The sequence below is a fragment of the Alosa sapidissima genome, chromosome 5, assembly GCF_018492685.1.
Source record: "Alosa sapidissima isolate fAloSap1 chromosome 5, fAloSap1.pri, whole genome shotgun sequence".
Lineage (NCBI taxonomy): Eukaryota > Metazoa > Chordata > Actinopteri > Clupeiformes > Clupeidae > Alosa > Alosa sapidissima.
In genome coordinates this window covers 37780989-37796895 of record NC_055961.1, presented here as the reverse complement: position 1 = coordinate 37796895, position 15907 = coordinate 37780989, and the positions used below count along the sequence as shown (strand labels likewise).

Genomic DNA, 15907 nt, shown 5'->3' with positions numbered 1-15907 from the left:
GTAGAGGGGAATAATTTAGGCTAAATAAGTCTGACAGCCTGGGGGAGACTTTTATCCCTAAGTAAGTGATATAGTTAGTGCAGAGTGGGATAGGTGAAGAGTTGGCTGTCACATCCCAGCTGTTGGGATGTAATGGGAGAACTGCAGATTTATTCCAATTGATTGAGTATTCAGAAATTTTAGAGAATGTGTCAATGAGTTTGATGGTTTCTTCTACTGATGTTGTGGGGTCTTGAAGAAAGAGAAGAATGTCGTCAGCATAAAGGCTGATTTTGTGATGCATATATGGAGTCTGGACACCTTTGATGAGGGGGTTCTGACGGATGGCAGCTGCTAGAGGTTCAATGAAGATTGTAAATAGTGAGGGGGAGAGTGGGCACCCCTGTCTAGTTCCCCGGTGAAGAGTGAAACTTTGTGATGTTAGTCCATTGGTGATTACTGTGGCTGAAGGAGAGGTATATAGAAGTTTAATCCAGTTAATGAACGACTCCCCGAAGCCAAACCTCCCTAATGTGGAAAACAGGAAATTCCAGTTCACCCTATCAAAAGCTTTTTCTGCGTCCAGAGTTGCTATGATGGTATTATCTTGAAAATTTGTAGAGTGATACATTATATTTAACAGTCTGCGGGTGTTGGTGGATGAAATTCTACCTTTAATGAAGCCTGTTTGGTCTGGGTGGATAATGGATGGGGTGACCTCTGCTAATCTGTGTGCTAGCATTTTTGCGATTATCTTATTGTCCACATTGAGGAGAGAAATTGGTCGGTAGCTGGATGGCAATGTTGGGTCCTTATTGGGCTTGAGGAGCAGTGAAATTGAGGCTGTGGTGGAACTAGTTGGAAGGCGTCCTTTCTGTTTTGATTCATTAATCATTCTGATGAAAAGTGGAGCTAAGATGGTCCAAAATTGTTTGTAGAACTCAGCAGGAAAGCCATCCGGACCTGGTGCTTTATTATCGGGCATCTGTTTCAGAGCATCAAACAGTTCTTGTTGAGTTATAGGTGATTCTAGGTTTTTTATTTCGGTCTCATTGAGTTGTGGTAATTCGATGCTGTTTAGGAAAGAGTCTATGAATTCCTGGTTGGGGTTTATTTCTGAAGAATATAGTTTATTGTAAAACTGGTAAAAAAACATGATTTATTTCTTCAGGTGAGCTGGTTAGCTTCCCTGCTGAGTTCTTTATGACCAGGATTGTTGATTTTTCTTTGTTACGTTGGATTTGATTTGCTAAGTATTTACCTGATTTATTGCTATGGTGGAAGTTTTCCTGCCTTAGACGGTGAATCATAAATTGAGTGTGTTTATTGAGTATTTCATTGAGTTTGAATTTATGTTTCCTAAGTTTTGCCTGTGTTTCTTCAGTTGGGTTGCTTGCATTGGTTTCTTCTAACTGTTTAATTTTATTGTTGAGTTCTACTTCCTGTTCTTTTTCCTTCTTTTTTTTGTATACTGAATATGAGATGATTCTTCCTCTGAGTACTGCTTTTCCTGTTTCCCACAGAAGGGAAGGAGATGATTCAGGGGAGCCGTTCATTTCTAGAAAGAATGCCCACTCTCTCCCAACAAAACTGATGAAATTTGGGTCTTGTAAGAGGGATGTATTAAAACGCCATTTGCTAATTGGTCGCTGTTGGTTCGTTACGTTCCATTTAATTGTAACTGGGGCATGATCGCTAATGACTATGGGATGAATAGTTGAATCAGAGATATTTTTCATTATAGAGTTGCTGGTTAGAAAATAATCAATACGGGAATAGGAGTGGTGGACCGGAGAGAAAAAAGAGTAGCATTTGGAGTCTGGGTGCTGAAGCCGCCAACAATCGCCAAGGCCAGAATCGCTCATGAACTGTTTTATTGTTTTTGTGGATTGCCAGATTCGTTTGCTTTTAGAGTGATCAGATCTGTCAAATGTGGGGTCTAACACTGTATTAAAGTCGCCTGCAATTATGATGGGACAGCCAGATAGAGTTGAGATGGAGGTGAAGAGGTTCTGAAAGAAAACTGGGTTGTCTGTATTAGGGCCATAAACATTAACAATTGTTACAGGGGTATTGTGAATTGAGATGTTTATGATGACAAAACGTCCTTCTGGGTCTGTGATGGTGGCGTTATGGATGAATGAGATTCTTTTGTTAATCAGAATGCAAACTCCCCTTTGTTTTGTATTGTAATGAGATGAGAAAATGTGATTGAATTGTCTTGATTTGATGCGGGTGTAGTCTAATTCTGAGAGATGAGTTTCTTGTAGGAGACATATGTCAGCTTTTAAACTATCCAAATGATTTAAGATTTTGAGCCTCTTTGCCTGAGATCCAATCCCACGGATGTTCCAGGTCAGGAATGTAAGTGGTACCATGTTGTGATTGTACAGTTATGAAAATGTTTGATAAGGTGGGTATTGTGTGTGTGAGAGTGTGTGCAGGTGTCAGTTAGATAGGAGAGGGGGAAGGGGGGGTGGAGGAATAGGTGTGTAATGTGGTGTGCGAATGAGATGTAAAGGGTAGGGGCTGAGAAGAATATAGAGCATAAAGAGGTAGGAATTTGGTTCTGGAGTGGTGACAGCATGAACATTTCCTGTTTAGCATTGAAAACATACAGATCATAATTTGACTTTAGCCTATAGACATAATAAACAAAAACAGACAGGACACACAAGCAAACATGTATAGACAAAACACCATGAATAACATTAAACATTGAGAGAGCAAAAGAGAATGGGTGGGTAGGGGGAGCAAAAGGAATGAAACATAAGAAGAGAGAAGAGAGAGGTGATCCAAGCATCAGTAGGCAGTGGGTTAGAGAGAGTTGAGGGTGACAATATTATAATCAAGATGAATGTTGGCATGAGGTATGATGTGCTATAGCCAGGTGGTGATATTGGGGTTGCGATACAGAGTTCCATTGACATACAGTTTATCGACTGACAGTGCTGCTCGTTTGCCCTCTTGCCTGAGTTGTTTCATTACGGGCAAGAGGGCTCTTCTTCTTTCCTGTATTACTTGTGGGAATTGGTCGTTTAGTCCGAATGAAGTGCCTTTCAGTTCTTTCCCTTTGCTTTTGATGAGTTCTTTGTGTTTGAAGTGTTCGAACTTGGCGATAATTGGAGGAGGTTTTTTATTGTCTTTGGAAGTGAGACGGTGTACACGGTGGAAGGTAATCTTGTCAACTGTTTCTGGCGGTAGTTTGAGAGATGACTGCAAGAATTCTTTAACTGCTTTCTCTGGGTCGTCGGGTGTATCTTTAGAAGTTGGCAGGGGAATTCCGGAAAAAATGAGATTATCGCGCATGCTGCGGCACTGGAGGTCTAGGATTGTTGTACTCTCAACTGTCTGATATCCTCTGACAACAGGGATAGCTGTTTGATGAGTTCCTCACTTTCCCTTCTCAGTTCTTTGATTTCCTTTCTCAGCGCCACCATATCTTTTCCATAATCATCCTCTTTGTCAGTTTTATGTATGCATTTAATTGGGGTTCATGCCAGGCCATGGTCTCTCTCAATTGCACAAGCTCTACCTCCATCCTTGAAAACTGATCCCTCATACTGGCAAGAGAATTGTGGAGAGAAGAGATCTCTGTAAGGTTGCTTTGTGGTTGTTCCCTTTGGTTTGATCCCAATGTGTCCGTTTTCTTATGTAGCTGAGTTTGAACTTTAATCTTAAGTCTTTTTCAATTTGCTTCAGATTTCCCTGTATTGTTATTGTTCCAGTCTTATATAAATTTATTGCTGTCAAAATGTGCATTCTCTGGAATCTGCTCTGCATCGGGGAGTTCTTTGCCTCTTGCCCTCGTCCATTAATTCCATATAACAGGACACCTCGGCGGCCGTTATCCCTTACTTAACTGATTTATCTTAGCTCAGCTTGGCTTAGCTTAGTTTAGCATAGCTAGCTATCTCAGTTCTTGAAATGGTTCAAATTCAAACTCAAAACAAGTTCAAGTCTTATAGTTGGTATAGTCCTTATAGTTGGTAGTGTCTGTCTTCTTTTCTTATTTTTACTTACTCAGAGCTTCAGTTTGGTTTTCTTCTTTGATCCTGTGTAGAAGTTAGGCCTGACCCCTGGATTCTTGGCAGTTTGAACAGTTCCTCTGATTATTCAGCCAATTCTCCCCTTTTCTTAGTTTCTTTCCTCTTTTTTTCTTTGTTTCAAATTGATTTTGTTGAAGAGGAATCACTCTTCTTTAAGTTTTCATCAAGTTTGAATGTTTATCTCATCTCAAAAACAGCATTTATCGCAACTTTTTACAAGCTCATTTTCTTTGCTGCTGTTTATCTAAGTTTAGAACTTAGAACTCTTTTCTCTTGAACTATCAGTCAGTTCATTTCATTCAGTCTATCTAGGAACAGGAGTGTCAGTGCTGCCCAAAAAGGAACATTTAAGACCCAATTCACATCAGACTACATTCCATTCAGTGTATCTAGGAACAGGAGCGTCATGGTAGAGTCAGTGCTGCCCAAAACGGAACATTTAAGACCCAATTCACATGAGACTACAAGAAAATGTACACTTGTCTCATAAGTGTAAGCACCTGTAAAAGCTTACGATTTAATAACCTTTGCTGTATTAACTCCATTGACCAGCATGCTTTGTGTTTTAAATGTTCATGTTGGGAAATTATATTCTGTATGACGTTCTGTATGGGAACCAATCAAATGTCTTTGTTTTGCTTTTATTTGAATTGTATAAGCAGCCAATGATTATTTGTTATTTGTTTATGCCCGCAAAATCGCTGGGAATGTGAACATTCCATCTCCTCAGTGAAGGGAAGGCTCGTGAGTCCGGGCCCTACAGTGTACAGAGAGATGGTGCTGTCGGTGTTAGCTGGTTTTGGGGAGACCATTGAACGGTTGTTCATAGGCCCTCAACTCCTTAGCTCGACGCCTTAGGTGATCTCCTGTGGTGGAGAGGGACTCGCTAGTTTCCTCCGGTGCTGAGCCCACCGGTGGACCGACCCTTTGAGAGGGACGCGAACGTTTTGCCTCCACTGCTGGACCCAGCGGAGCTACCCGACGCCTGTTATCTCCTGCTGCTCTTCGTCGACGACAGACTCGATTGTGTTCCGGTGCTGGGCCCACCGGAGCAACACAGAGGACGATGAGTTTGCGCTCCGGTGCTGAGCCCACCGGAGGACCCACCGCCCTGCTGCTTATTTATACTTACACTGACACACACACACATACTGGGTTTTCGCCTCGAGCGACCGGTGAGTCGGATGTTCATCGTAGCGGTTGCTGCCCTGCCTTCAGCTCAAGGAGCTGCATTTCTGGCATTCTGTGCACCAACGAGCTCCAATGGGGGGGGGGGGGGGGGGGGTATTATTTCATTATATGATTAATACTATTCTTGTGATTTAATTTGAGTGGTGTATAGTGTATTGTCTTTCATACCGGTAACTTTAGCTTAAGCTAACTGTGTTGGCTAACCATTAGCTAACGTCATCCCCTCAGAGTGAATAAATTCTGTATTGTTATATTTCATTATACTTCGGGTGTATTGGCAATTCCTTTAACTGCATTCACCACTAGTGTATTTACATTGATAATTACATTCTGTAGGAATACATTATACACTAGCCTAAGGTAAGTGTAGTATTTTTTACAGTGGAGGCACCGCGCTATTATTGTCCTTAATTTTAGACTACTGGTATTCAGGAATCTCAGCCAGCTCACCATTCCACCGCTGAGAGTTCAGGACCCTGTTTGTTTGCGCCATTGTTTTATGTATTGTAACTAGTGCTTGTGCACACCTGTTAAGAAGGGGTTACAAGAGTAAAAAATAATGATAATCTTGCACACTTCACTGTTTGCCCATGGCAGGTTAAATGATTGCTTGTTAAGGTGAGTTTAAGTGTAATTTACTTTGCATATTATTCAGGCCTATACTAGATGGCTAGTTGCCATGGCTACATGAAAAGCCCAAACTACCAAAATCTACATATTTTATTATCACAACTTCTATCTAAAGTGCACTTCCAATAAAGTGAGTATTGGCAAAACCGGATGTCATTTTTATGTTGAGGCAGCGGGGGTGTTGTCGGCAGCTGCTGAATGTAACTAATAAAGTAACTTGTAATCTGACTTAGTTACTTTTAAAATCAGGTAATCGGTAAAGTAGCTAAGTTACTTTTTAAAGGAGTAATCAGTAATCAGATTACTTTTTCAAGGTAACTGTGGCAACACTGAATTCACTGAATGACTGCCTATATATCATCAATTTCCTTTACCTAAACTTAGACAAAACAAGATTCTTATATCAAGTACCTGTAAGAACACAACTTACTGTGTTCCAAGTTTGTGCAATAGCATTTGCCTCACTCAGTCTGTGTAATCTGTTAATCTCTGTGTAATCTCACACAGTCTGTGTAATCTGTTTTATAAACGTGTGGGGTATACAGTTATTCAATTACCAGTACATAATTAGGTTCAGGTTTAGGTTAATTAGATTCATACATAATTCAGGGTGGTCTGTTTTAATGTTGTATTATGCTTACATGGTGGACCCATTCGTTTTTTACGGAACCCTTATAAGATATTTTTTGGTGTATATCCAGAAAATGTGCACTCATTTTATTAAATGTGCTCATTTTACTAAATTGTGTGCACGCTTTATTAAATTGTGCGCTCATTTTACTAAATTGTGCTCTCAATTTAGTAAATGTTGTTTGTTGGCTGTATGTTTCTTTGTTATGCCAACATTGATGTTAAAGAAAAACAATAGTACCAATAGTACCTGTCGTACTTTTAATGTGTATGTACATGTGTTGTGATGTCAGCAGTATTGGTCCGTGTGTGTGTGTGTGTGTGTGTGTGTGTGTGTGTGTGTGTGTGTGTGTGTGTGTGTGTGTGTGTGAGAGAGAGACGCGGTCTCGAGATGTGCTAAAGTTGCATGTTTACATGCAATGATGTCTGATCAGTGTGTGGTTCTGACAGGACTGACACATCACCACTGATACTTTTTCTTCAGTTACTGTAATCTTGATATCCTGTGATTGTGTGATCTTGGACTTGGATTTGGATTTTAGTGGGTTATATGCAGGGGTGAAAGTAAGCCGGTACTGGCCGGTACGGAGTACCACTAAAATATTTGGAGAGGGTACGCCGTACCGGAAAGAAAACTATACTGTCTCTGAAAAATATTGCACTTTCAGCATGACAACACAACTGCTAACGTCAAATTACCAGAAGCAACACGTTTCCCCCAAAATATATTTCATATACATCGTTCTGAACTGTATCTAAATTGTGTCTAAACCTCCTGTGCAGCTGGACAGACAACGAGCAAGCTATAGCGCGCGTACACTGGTATCCAAAGTGTTTTAGCAGACGGATGTTTCTTGGAAAGTCTCCGAAATAAATAAAAAAACATACAGGCTAAAGAAAAATATGTTGATGTTTCAATAGCCTATTCTGGTTTTATGTGTGCAGTGTTTCGCTGGAGAGACAAGAGACAGACAGCGCGTGTACGGTTTAACCAGATCTTGCGCAGCAATAATGAAAGTGTTTTAGCGGACAGAAGTATTGTAGCGACCGGCTGTCAATCAGGGAGTGCCCGCGCTATGCATAACCCCGGGCATGCTCATGGTTGGCAGCCTGGCGAGAGGGGGGCGGGACCCCCGGAGAATATAGGCTACTGTTCGAGAAAGTTCTGCCTCTTTCGGTTCTGGGCCTGACACGGCCCGCTGTGTTATATGCTGCATTGTGTGCTTTGTGACAATAAACCAGTTCATGATAGTGAAACGCTACAGTATGTTGCAGTCTCCCAAATAAAAAGGCATTACTCAAAGAAACGTGTTTCATGATATACAGTAGCCTATATAAAAAAACGATTGGAAGTGGGAGCGAGCAGAGTAACTAGGCTAAATAAATAAATAAATGTTGAAATTAAGTGTTTGCAATTTATTCATAATCAAAAACAGATACAGGTGGGTTAAATATATCTAGTGATACTAGAGTGATAAGAAGTCCTAGTGAATGCTTGATAAGTAGACTATAATACAGTAAATAAACAAACAAATAAATAATAAATAATAATTAGGCTAAGTGAAATTTTCGGCGCGCGCATTATAACTCTATATCATAGTACCACCAAGAAATAAAAACTACTTTCACCCCTGGTTATATGCTTGCCCCCTTGTCATTTTCAATATAAATCTGCACTGCTCAGACAGTACAGGGCTTACACTAAAATAAACAAAGACTATCTATGTTTGGTAGGTATTTATGACATGACATTACAACCTTTTCAAACTTATTCTATCAATGGAAACACCCTGTATTAACTTCACCCCGTTATGCACTAATTAAACTCATTTATACATTTAAACACACAATATCTAATAAAATATACGCTATATCTCCGTTTTTGAAAACATTAATAAGTCATGTTATTTAATTGTGTATTTCAAGTAATATCAATTAAATTGCAGTTGTGTTGTTTCGATTGAGTAACAAATAATAATAACCAAATACAGTTCCACTGAAATTAAAAAGAATATTTATGAAAATTCATCTAAATGGAGGATATAGTGTTTTGGAACCAATCTCTTCATATGTTTATCAACTAATATTTGTATTATATTTTTATAGCAGATTGATAATTACAAATAAGATGACTGTCCCACCTGTTCCAGCATATTTGTCAGTCTTTCTGCTTCCAGATCTATGACATACAGCTTCTCTTGCCGGCGGTCTAGGTCGTCAAGAAGTTGACGATAACTTGCATCATTGAACTTTTCCACACAGATAGCACTGACTTGCCAACCATTCTGTCCAGCCTTTTCCATGATGGACTGAAGTATCGAATACCCTGCATGATCAAATCCATATTTGTAATAATTAGTATATGCATAATACTATACTTAACATGTCCACAAAAGTTGCCATCATGTTTAAAGAATAACATTTTTAACAGTACATGTAGTGAAGGATTAATAACAGTTTGTATTCAACACATTTATCCTACTCAATTTTATTTAGTCATTGTAACATCAATATTTGTGACACCTTGTGACTACAACTGAAACAATATGTCATAAGAGAAGATTTGATTTTTCATAAATAGAAAATATGTTGACATGTATTTCAAATTGTTTAAAAAACAAAAAATGTAAAAAAGACTTTTTCCATCAAAGGCATGTCTTCTCAACACTCTCAGACATCTATCAAAACACAATACATTAAATATGTATTGAATATAAACATATACCATTTTAAAACCTTTTAAAATATCTACAGTGTAAAAACAATTACATCCATGCCTCCATGAACATGCACCTGATAAAGTAGTCACTTTGTTTTAACACGGAGTGTACCCTCCTCCCATACCAATAGCCTTTGAAATTTGTGCTTTTGCATTTCGTCTACTCTCAACGGTACACAACAGCCCAGTTAACGGCATGCTCATGTAAAATTCCTATATCCATATCACACTGATCAGACATCATTGCATGTAAACATGCAACTTTAGCACATCTCGAGACCCTGCCATATTGTTATTACTTTAACACTGTGAAATGCATGGGGTTAGTTTGTAACACCGTTGTCTACACATATTCCACCCCTTCCTCGGCAAAACGTTGACATGTGAATACATTGAGCCAATCATGTGGTGTGATATGAATACATTAAGCCAATCATATGGTGTGTTGTGAAGACATCGTGCCAATCATGTGTTGTGAACTCGCCGCTGGAGCAAGATTGGTGTTGTGAAGCCTTGCGCACGCACATTTCTGCCGAATAGGATGCCAGATGAGCCCAAAAAGCATTGCAATATGGCCACCGAGTGGAGGGACTTGCCTAAAAGGACTTTGGGGAAACTGAACAGTCCAATCAGTAGACTATGATAAGCTAGCCAACTATGCTACTTTGTTTACAATATTTCCAGGCTTCAACCAGACAGCTGAATTAAAGAGGTAGAGTTGTAATAGAAATAGTAGGCCTAGGCTATAGGCTAATCTGCATAAAGTGTGCTGTCATAAATATCAGAAATTCAGGATATAAAATAATACAGATATATTATATATTATATTGTAATCCTCTGGTGTTTTAAGGTAGGCTACTGAAATGTTATTTAATAAAATGTCTAGCCCCCCCACCCTGCCCCGCCCCAAAAAAAAAGAAAAATCGAGGTTCGTATCGAACCGTGGGTCAAAAATCCTAATCTACTCTGGCATCTGACAATAACACTAAAGCGGCTGTGGTAAACGGTAGCAATGCTGGACGTTTGAAATCCCTGATCAATTATGATTGGTTAAACTTGACCAGTGATTTCAAGGCTAATGCAAAGTCTATGCCTGTTATAATGCTAGAGTCGGAAACGTTTCCCAATTGTGAGAGGCCAGACTCTCTTCAAAAAGTAGTGAGTCTGAGTCTGGAAAGCAGGCTATATACTCATCAATGACACTGATTAAAAAGAGTCTGTAGAGATGCACCTGACTTGTTTGCACCTTCCAGTCACAACTGAAATGATGATTATGTGAATTTGCTACAGACTTTACTGTTTTCATTTTCATTCATATTTTTTGTTTTTAGTTTCACCATTCCTTACCACGGTCAGTGTCATACAGGAAGACAAAGCGGTTCCAGTCATAGTGGCCTAGGAGGCTAAGAAGTGCTCCTCGTATAGATGGGCGAAGCTGTAGTGCAAACTGGCTTTCTCCTTCAGTGGGGAAACTGGGGGTTATAAGGGAGATGTGTAGGGCTCCACAGAATGATGTCAGCGTGTGCACAGAACGCTTGTCGTACAGGCCGAAGATTGCAAATACCCCTCGTGAATACTGTGAGCAAACTGTAAGGAAAAAAAAAAAAACATTAGATGTCTGATAACAACAACTGAAAGCTACAGCTCAAAAGCTAATTCCAAGCATCAGTAAGCACATTATTCATCAACAGTGTTGGTCAACTTACTCAGGAATTGCAAGTTTTACGTTGGGTGATACATTTTACTATCCTTTAAAAAGCAATAAGTTTACTTCACTACCCCTTTTTTACCCACAAAATTTAGACAATTGGACTAGGAGAAAACACAAACTTGTGGTGTTCATGCATACCACACATTGAGGTATGGAATAAAAAAAAAACAATTGTTTTCTGACATTTTGAAAATCAAATTGGACTTCCATTACCCCAACTGTGACTATTTACAGTGATAATATGCAATATTACTATGCATTACTGTTGCCAATAACAACATTATTATCTTTGGAAAACTGTTACTAAGGAAAGCAATAATATTAGATAGATAGATAGATAGATAGATAGATAGATAGATAAATTAATAGATAGATAGATAGATAGATAGATAGATAGATAGATAGATACTTTATTGATCCCCAGGGGTTAGGTGTGAAAAGGTAAATATGCAAGGGATAATGGACAACATGGCATCCGGGTATCAGAAGCTGTGTTACACCTATATCTTGTGTTGATATTAGATGAGTGGGAAACTTCAACAAATATCCTTCAGCAAAACTATATTTGTGGACATGCAACACAAATAACTGTGCCGTCATTCATAAATTGTGTAATTCAGACTAGAGACTAAAGTTCAAAATACAAAGTAAATGGCAAATGTCTGACGTCTGACAAAGATATCATTTCAAAAATGGGTAGCTTCACGATCAGGGTAAGTGCTTGATGTTTTCTACAAACTGTGGTACTGAGGACTAGGGTGGTGATACTGTGGTACTGAGGACTAGGGAGGTCAGCACATTCAGTAATTGGAAGCTCAGCTGGAAATTGTTAGATTAGCACTGAACAATAGCAGGACATGTTTGAAAAGAGAAGAAGTAGAGCTGGGAAAGTGAGATGATGAAGGGCTCTATTTTGACGATCAGAAACGTGACGCAAAGCTTATTCTTATCTTACTCCCAGTCAGTGGCGGATTTTGCGCTATGCGCTTCACTTTTATTAAGCCTTGCGCCCAGGGGTGTGGCAGAAGGTGTGGTCTGGTGCATGATCCTAAAATCGCTATCTTACACCCTCTAAAAGTCATTACGCCACTGACCAAGAAAAACCTGGTCTATGGCAAAAGGCGCATGTAAAGCACAGCTGAAGACGCACTGTCACGAGATGTAAGCAGCCCTAAGCAAGCAGTCCCAAACCACTTCTTTGCAGGATAAATAGCCTTAGGATTTTAATTCAGTCATTCGAACATTATTGGGGTAAGGGTAATTGGGTAATTTTCAGGCTACGTTTTCGATTACCGTATTTTCCGGACTATAAGTCGCACTTTTTTTCATAGTTTGGCTGGTCCTGCGACTTATAGTCAGGTGCGACTTATGTATGAAAAAAATATATAATTGAACATGTTTTTAAATGTTAATTTATATTAACTGACATGAACCCTACGTGAAACATTACGTCTACAGCCGCGAGAGAGCGCTCTCAAATGCATAAGTCCTGTGCACTTTCAGTCAGAGATTAGTGCTTGCACTATGCCTGAAACACACGTGCATACCTAAATTGTCAAATTATGGCCGGGAATCTATTTATAGCCGGGCCTCAGATTTGGATAAATAAAAGCCAGTATAATTTTGTTTCAATTTAACTCAGTGGTCACCAAACTATGGCCCGCCACCTCATTTTGGGTGGCCCCCCAAAACATGTCTGTGGTATGTAGCATCCGGCCCGCACGGGAGTACGACATCGTCTCCGCAATTTCTCCCATTCATTCTCTATGGCGATTCTTAACAGTACACATGTAATACTCTTTTTGTCCACTGGTGGTTGTTTTGGTGCTGTTTCGCGTTTGCCATCGAAAACGGAATGAAATGTACAGGCCTACCTGCAAACAATGTAAGAGGCCTATGCTGACTGCATCAGTGCTCAAAGTATTCTAAAAGTTTATCCATTAATTGTTAATAACTAACTAACGTCTATTCAAGTCATATTTCTGGGACTTTCTGGGATAATTATTTCTATTTTTTATTCACTCGTTCAAATGTTCATACAAAGAGTTCACCAAGTTCTCATAAGGTGAGCAAAAGTTAGAATGGTGGTAATTTCAGACCACTTCAGCACTTCCTAAAATTCTCAGTTTGAGAACTTTAAATTATTTGTAGGATATTCACAACATGTGCTGTGTATTCAAAGACACAGAGTTCAGAGTTCACACATTTTTAATAAAATATACTTTTGGGACTCCCTGCTAATACTTTTGGGAATGCAAAAGTATTTTTATTAGGTAGGCCTATTATTTAATTTGAGCTACATTTTACATTGATATGGCAATGATGGCAATATAAACAGCTAACAATGGTATTAAATTGTAATAGTCTATGATTAAATGTAATGGAATATTCAACTAAGGTAGACTGCTGTTCACAGCACTAAGCTATTTATGGTTACTGATATCCTCCAAGTTTCTGGCCCTCTCTTAGAGCCAGGCATAGTGAGCTGGCCCTCAGAAGAAAAAGTTTGGGGACCACTGATTTAACTCATAAAAGAGCTCTTCTTAATATTTTATAATGTTGGTTGGTATTGTTGCCAATGAAAAGTCATTGTCCTACACCATGAGTCTCCAACACGTTGCTCTCATTGCTCTCAAGCTAGTCGCATGCCGCCCCCTTCTGAGCTAGAGGCTGAAGCAGTAACCTACATTTAAACACAATTGTTGCTGGCAGGCATCAGCCTATGAATTTTATAAAGTAAAATCATGCATAATTTAAAAAATAACTACATTTAGGCTATCTTAGACCTCTTTGGCTATACGGAATAAGGTTTCCCTGGCAGCACAGCACACGTTCTATGAATGAATGAAAGGGCGGATACCTTATCTCGAAATAAGTGGATGGCAATCGAAATCCCGACACTACATGAAACTTAATAGTGAGCCATTAAATACCCCACAGATTTCAGTGGTCATCAGTCCCGATATTTAGCAATATAATCAAACAGTCCAAACGTAAATTAAATCTCAAATTGAACATCTGCTTTTGATGGCCTATGGCGCTCCAAACGAAAAGTAGGCCTATGTCTCACAATAAAACGCAAGAAATAAAGGCTTAGCTGACTCGGAATACAAGCCATGGCCAAATAAAGGTGCTGTGCTTTGCACAGCCTAAATTTGAGGATTTACGAGTCTCCTAAACATTCCTCACCCGTTATCTAGACATGCATGAAAACATTTAAAAACAAAACTCACTGCCATGTAATATTTGATCGCTGTTTTGCTATTATCTTTAACGTAATGAATACGCATATAAAGTGAAAGTAGGCCTACTGTGCGCTCCGTGACTGTATAGCTGTCTGTTCACGTCCGCAATCGATTATAACGTTCCTCAAATGGAGAAGTCATCCATGTTCTCTCGCGTTATAGGCGGTCATGCTTCTGTGTTTGCAAAATTCCTGACGGTTCCTGATTGCTAAACGTTTGTTTTCCTTTCCTGTCGATAGCGGTTGATGTTGAAGCACCTATAGGCTATAATTTGACTTCTGCTGAGAGAGAGAGAGAGAGAGAGAGCAACGAGAGAGAGGCACCCCCAAAGTGGTCCTGCGCGCGCGTGTGTGTCTCTGCATGGGGTTCAATTGAAGTCAGAGTTGGTCCGTCCAGTCAATAGTCCCGCATTCAGGCCGCTCCATTATTAGATTAATGTCAGACAGCGCTGTAAAATGTGTGGGAATTTCTCGCATTATGATGGATAGATTTGCGGGACTTTTATTATTATGCTCAATACTAAGTAATAATTTATTCGCAATACCCGCAATCCTGCGCTGAAATTTAGACCCTGATTTTAAATGTGCATCTTTTTTTCTCTCGCTCTCTGGAGGTGGCCAGCCGCTCTCTCGGAGGTTGTCAGCCGAGCAATTGTTCTGCTGCCAGCTTCTGCCAATATATCGTCCAAAATGCTTGATGGCATTACATTTTCCACATTTTTAGCTAAATTTTCATGTACCACCTCAGCATTTTTGTTCAGTGATTTGTAAATTGCTTTACAATTACCGCCGGGCCCTTGTCAGCAACCTTCGGCTTGCCTCTTGCCACTATTTACTCATACGTCTTCAGTAACATTCCTGTAGAATTCTCAATATTTTTGGCCTCAATGTGTCCAGTTACATAGTCTGTCTGTTTTTGGTCTTGTATTTTGTGAAATAAATTTCTAAATATCACCTGCTTGCAGCAGCTTCGGTCTGCCGGCGGTCTGTGCATTCTCCACATTTTTAGTTACATTTTCATGTAGGCCTACCACATCAGCATTTTTGTTCAGTGAATCTTTTGTAAATTGCTTTACAATTACCGTCGGGCCTACAGGCCTGCTTGCTTCGGTCACGTCCTTTTAAAACTGCATCTTTTTCTCTCTCGTGAGCATTTAATCTGCTGCCAGCTTGTGACTCCACATCGCCCAAAATGCTTGATTGCATTGCATCCTCCAAATTTTTAGCAAAATGCTGGTTGCTAATCACACCATTTTAAAGTGATTTGAGAAGGACAGGATTCAGGGATAGGCAAGACAGTGTCATATTCTGTCTGTCTCACGTCATGTTACCCCATGCATTAAACCACGTCACTGCTTGACTAAAAAAATATAGGCTACTGAACATGGACATCGTCATATTTGACAGAAATTACATTTTGTGCCAACATGTTGTAGCATTTACTTTAGTTATAGTCTGCGATTCACATTAACTGTAGGCTATCACCACGAGTGTATATCCTACTAAACGTTTTTGCCCAAGTTTGTGTGCCGTCATCACATTTTCGTTACTAACCTACCAGTTGATGGCCTACTTTTTACCTGCATCGACTCTCGAATCGCGATTTGAGTGGCGGTTGAGTGGCGCATGTAGATGCAGCGACTCCTTGCTTCTCCTGAACGTGCAGTGTTTTTTGTTGTTAAAATGTGTTTTTCGGAATGTTTATCGCATGAAACTACGTCGGAACGCATGTACAGCCGACAGCAACTGTTGCA

The 15907-nt window shown here is 39.6% G+C and overlaps 1 protein-coding gene across 6 annotated transcripts in view; it reads right to left on the bottom strand.

Moving 5' to 3' along the window:
• Positions 1-15907, bottom strand: part of LOC121708557 (glutamate receptor 4-like) — a 169391-nt gene that overhangs the window by 87393 nt on the left and 66091 nt on the right. For all 6 annotated transcript variants that reach the window (XR_006031699.1, XM_042091293.1, XM_042091297.1 and 3 more), the window contains exons 3-4: positions 10546-10785; positions 8621-8805 (exon numbers count right to left, since the gene is read on the bottom strand). Coding sequence is in view for 5 of the 6 variants with exons in the window: in XM_042091293.1 (XP_041947227.1) it covers positions 8621-8805; positions 10546-10785 (425 nt within the window). In the remaining variant the exon portion in view is untranslated. The remainder of the gene's footprint in view (positions 1-8620; positions 8806-10545; positions 10786-15907) is intronic.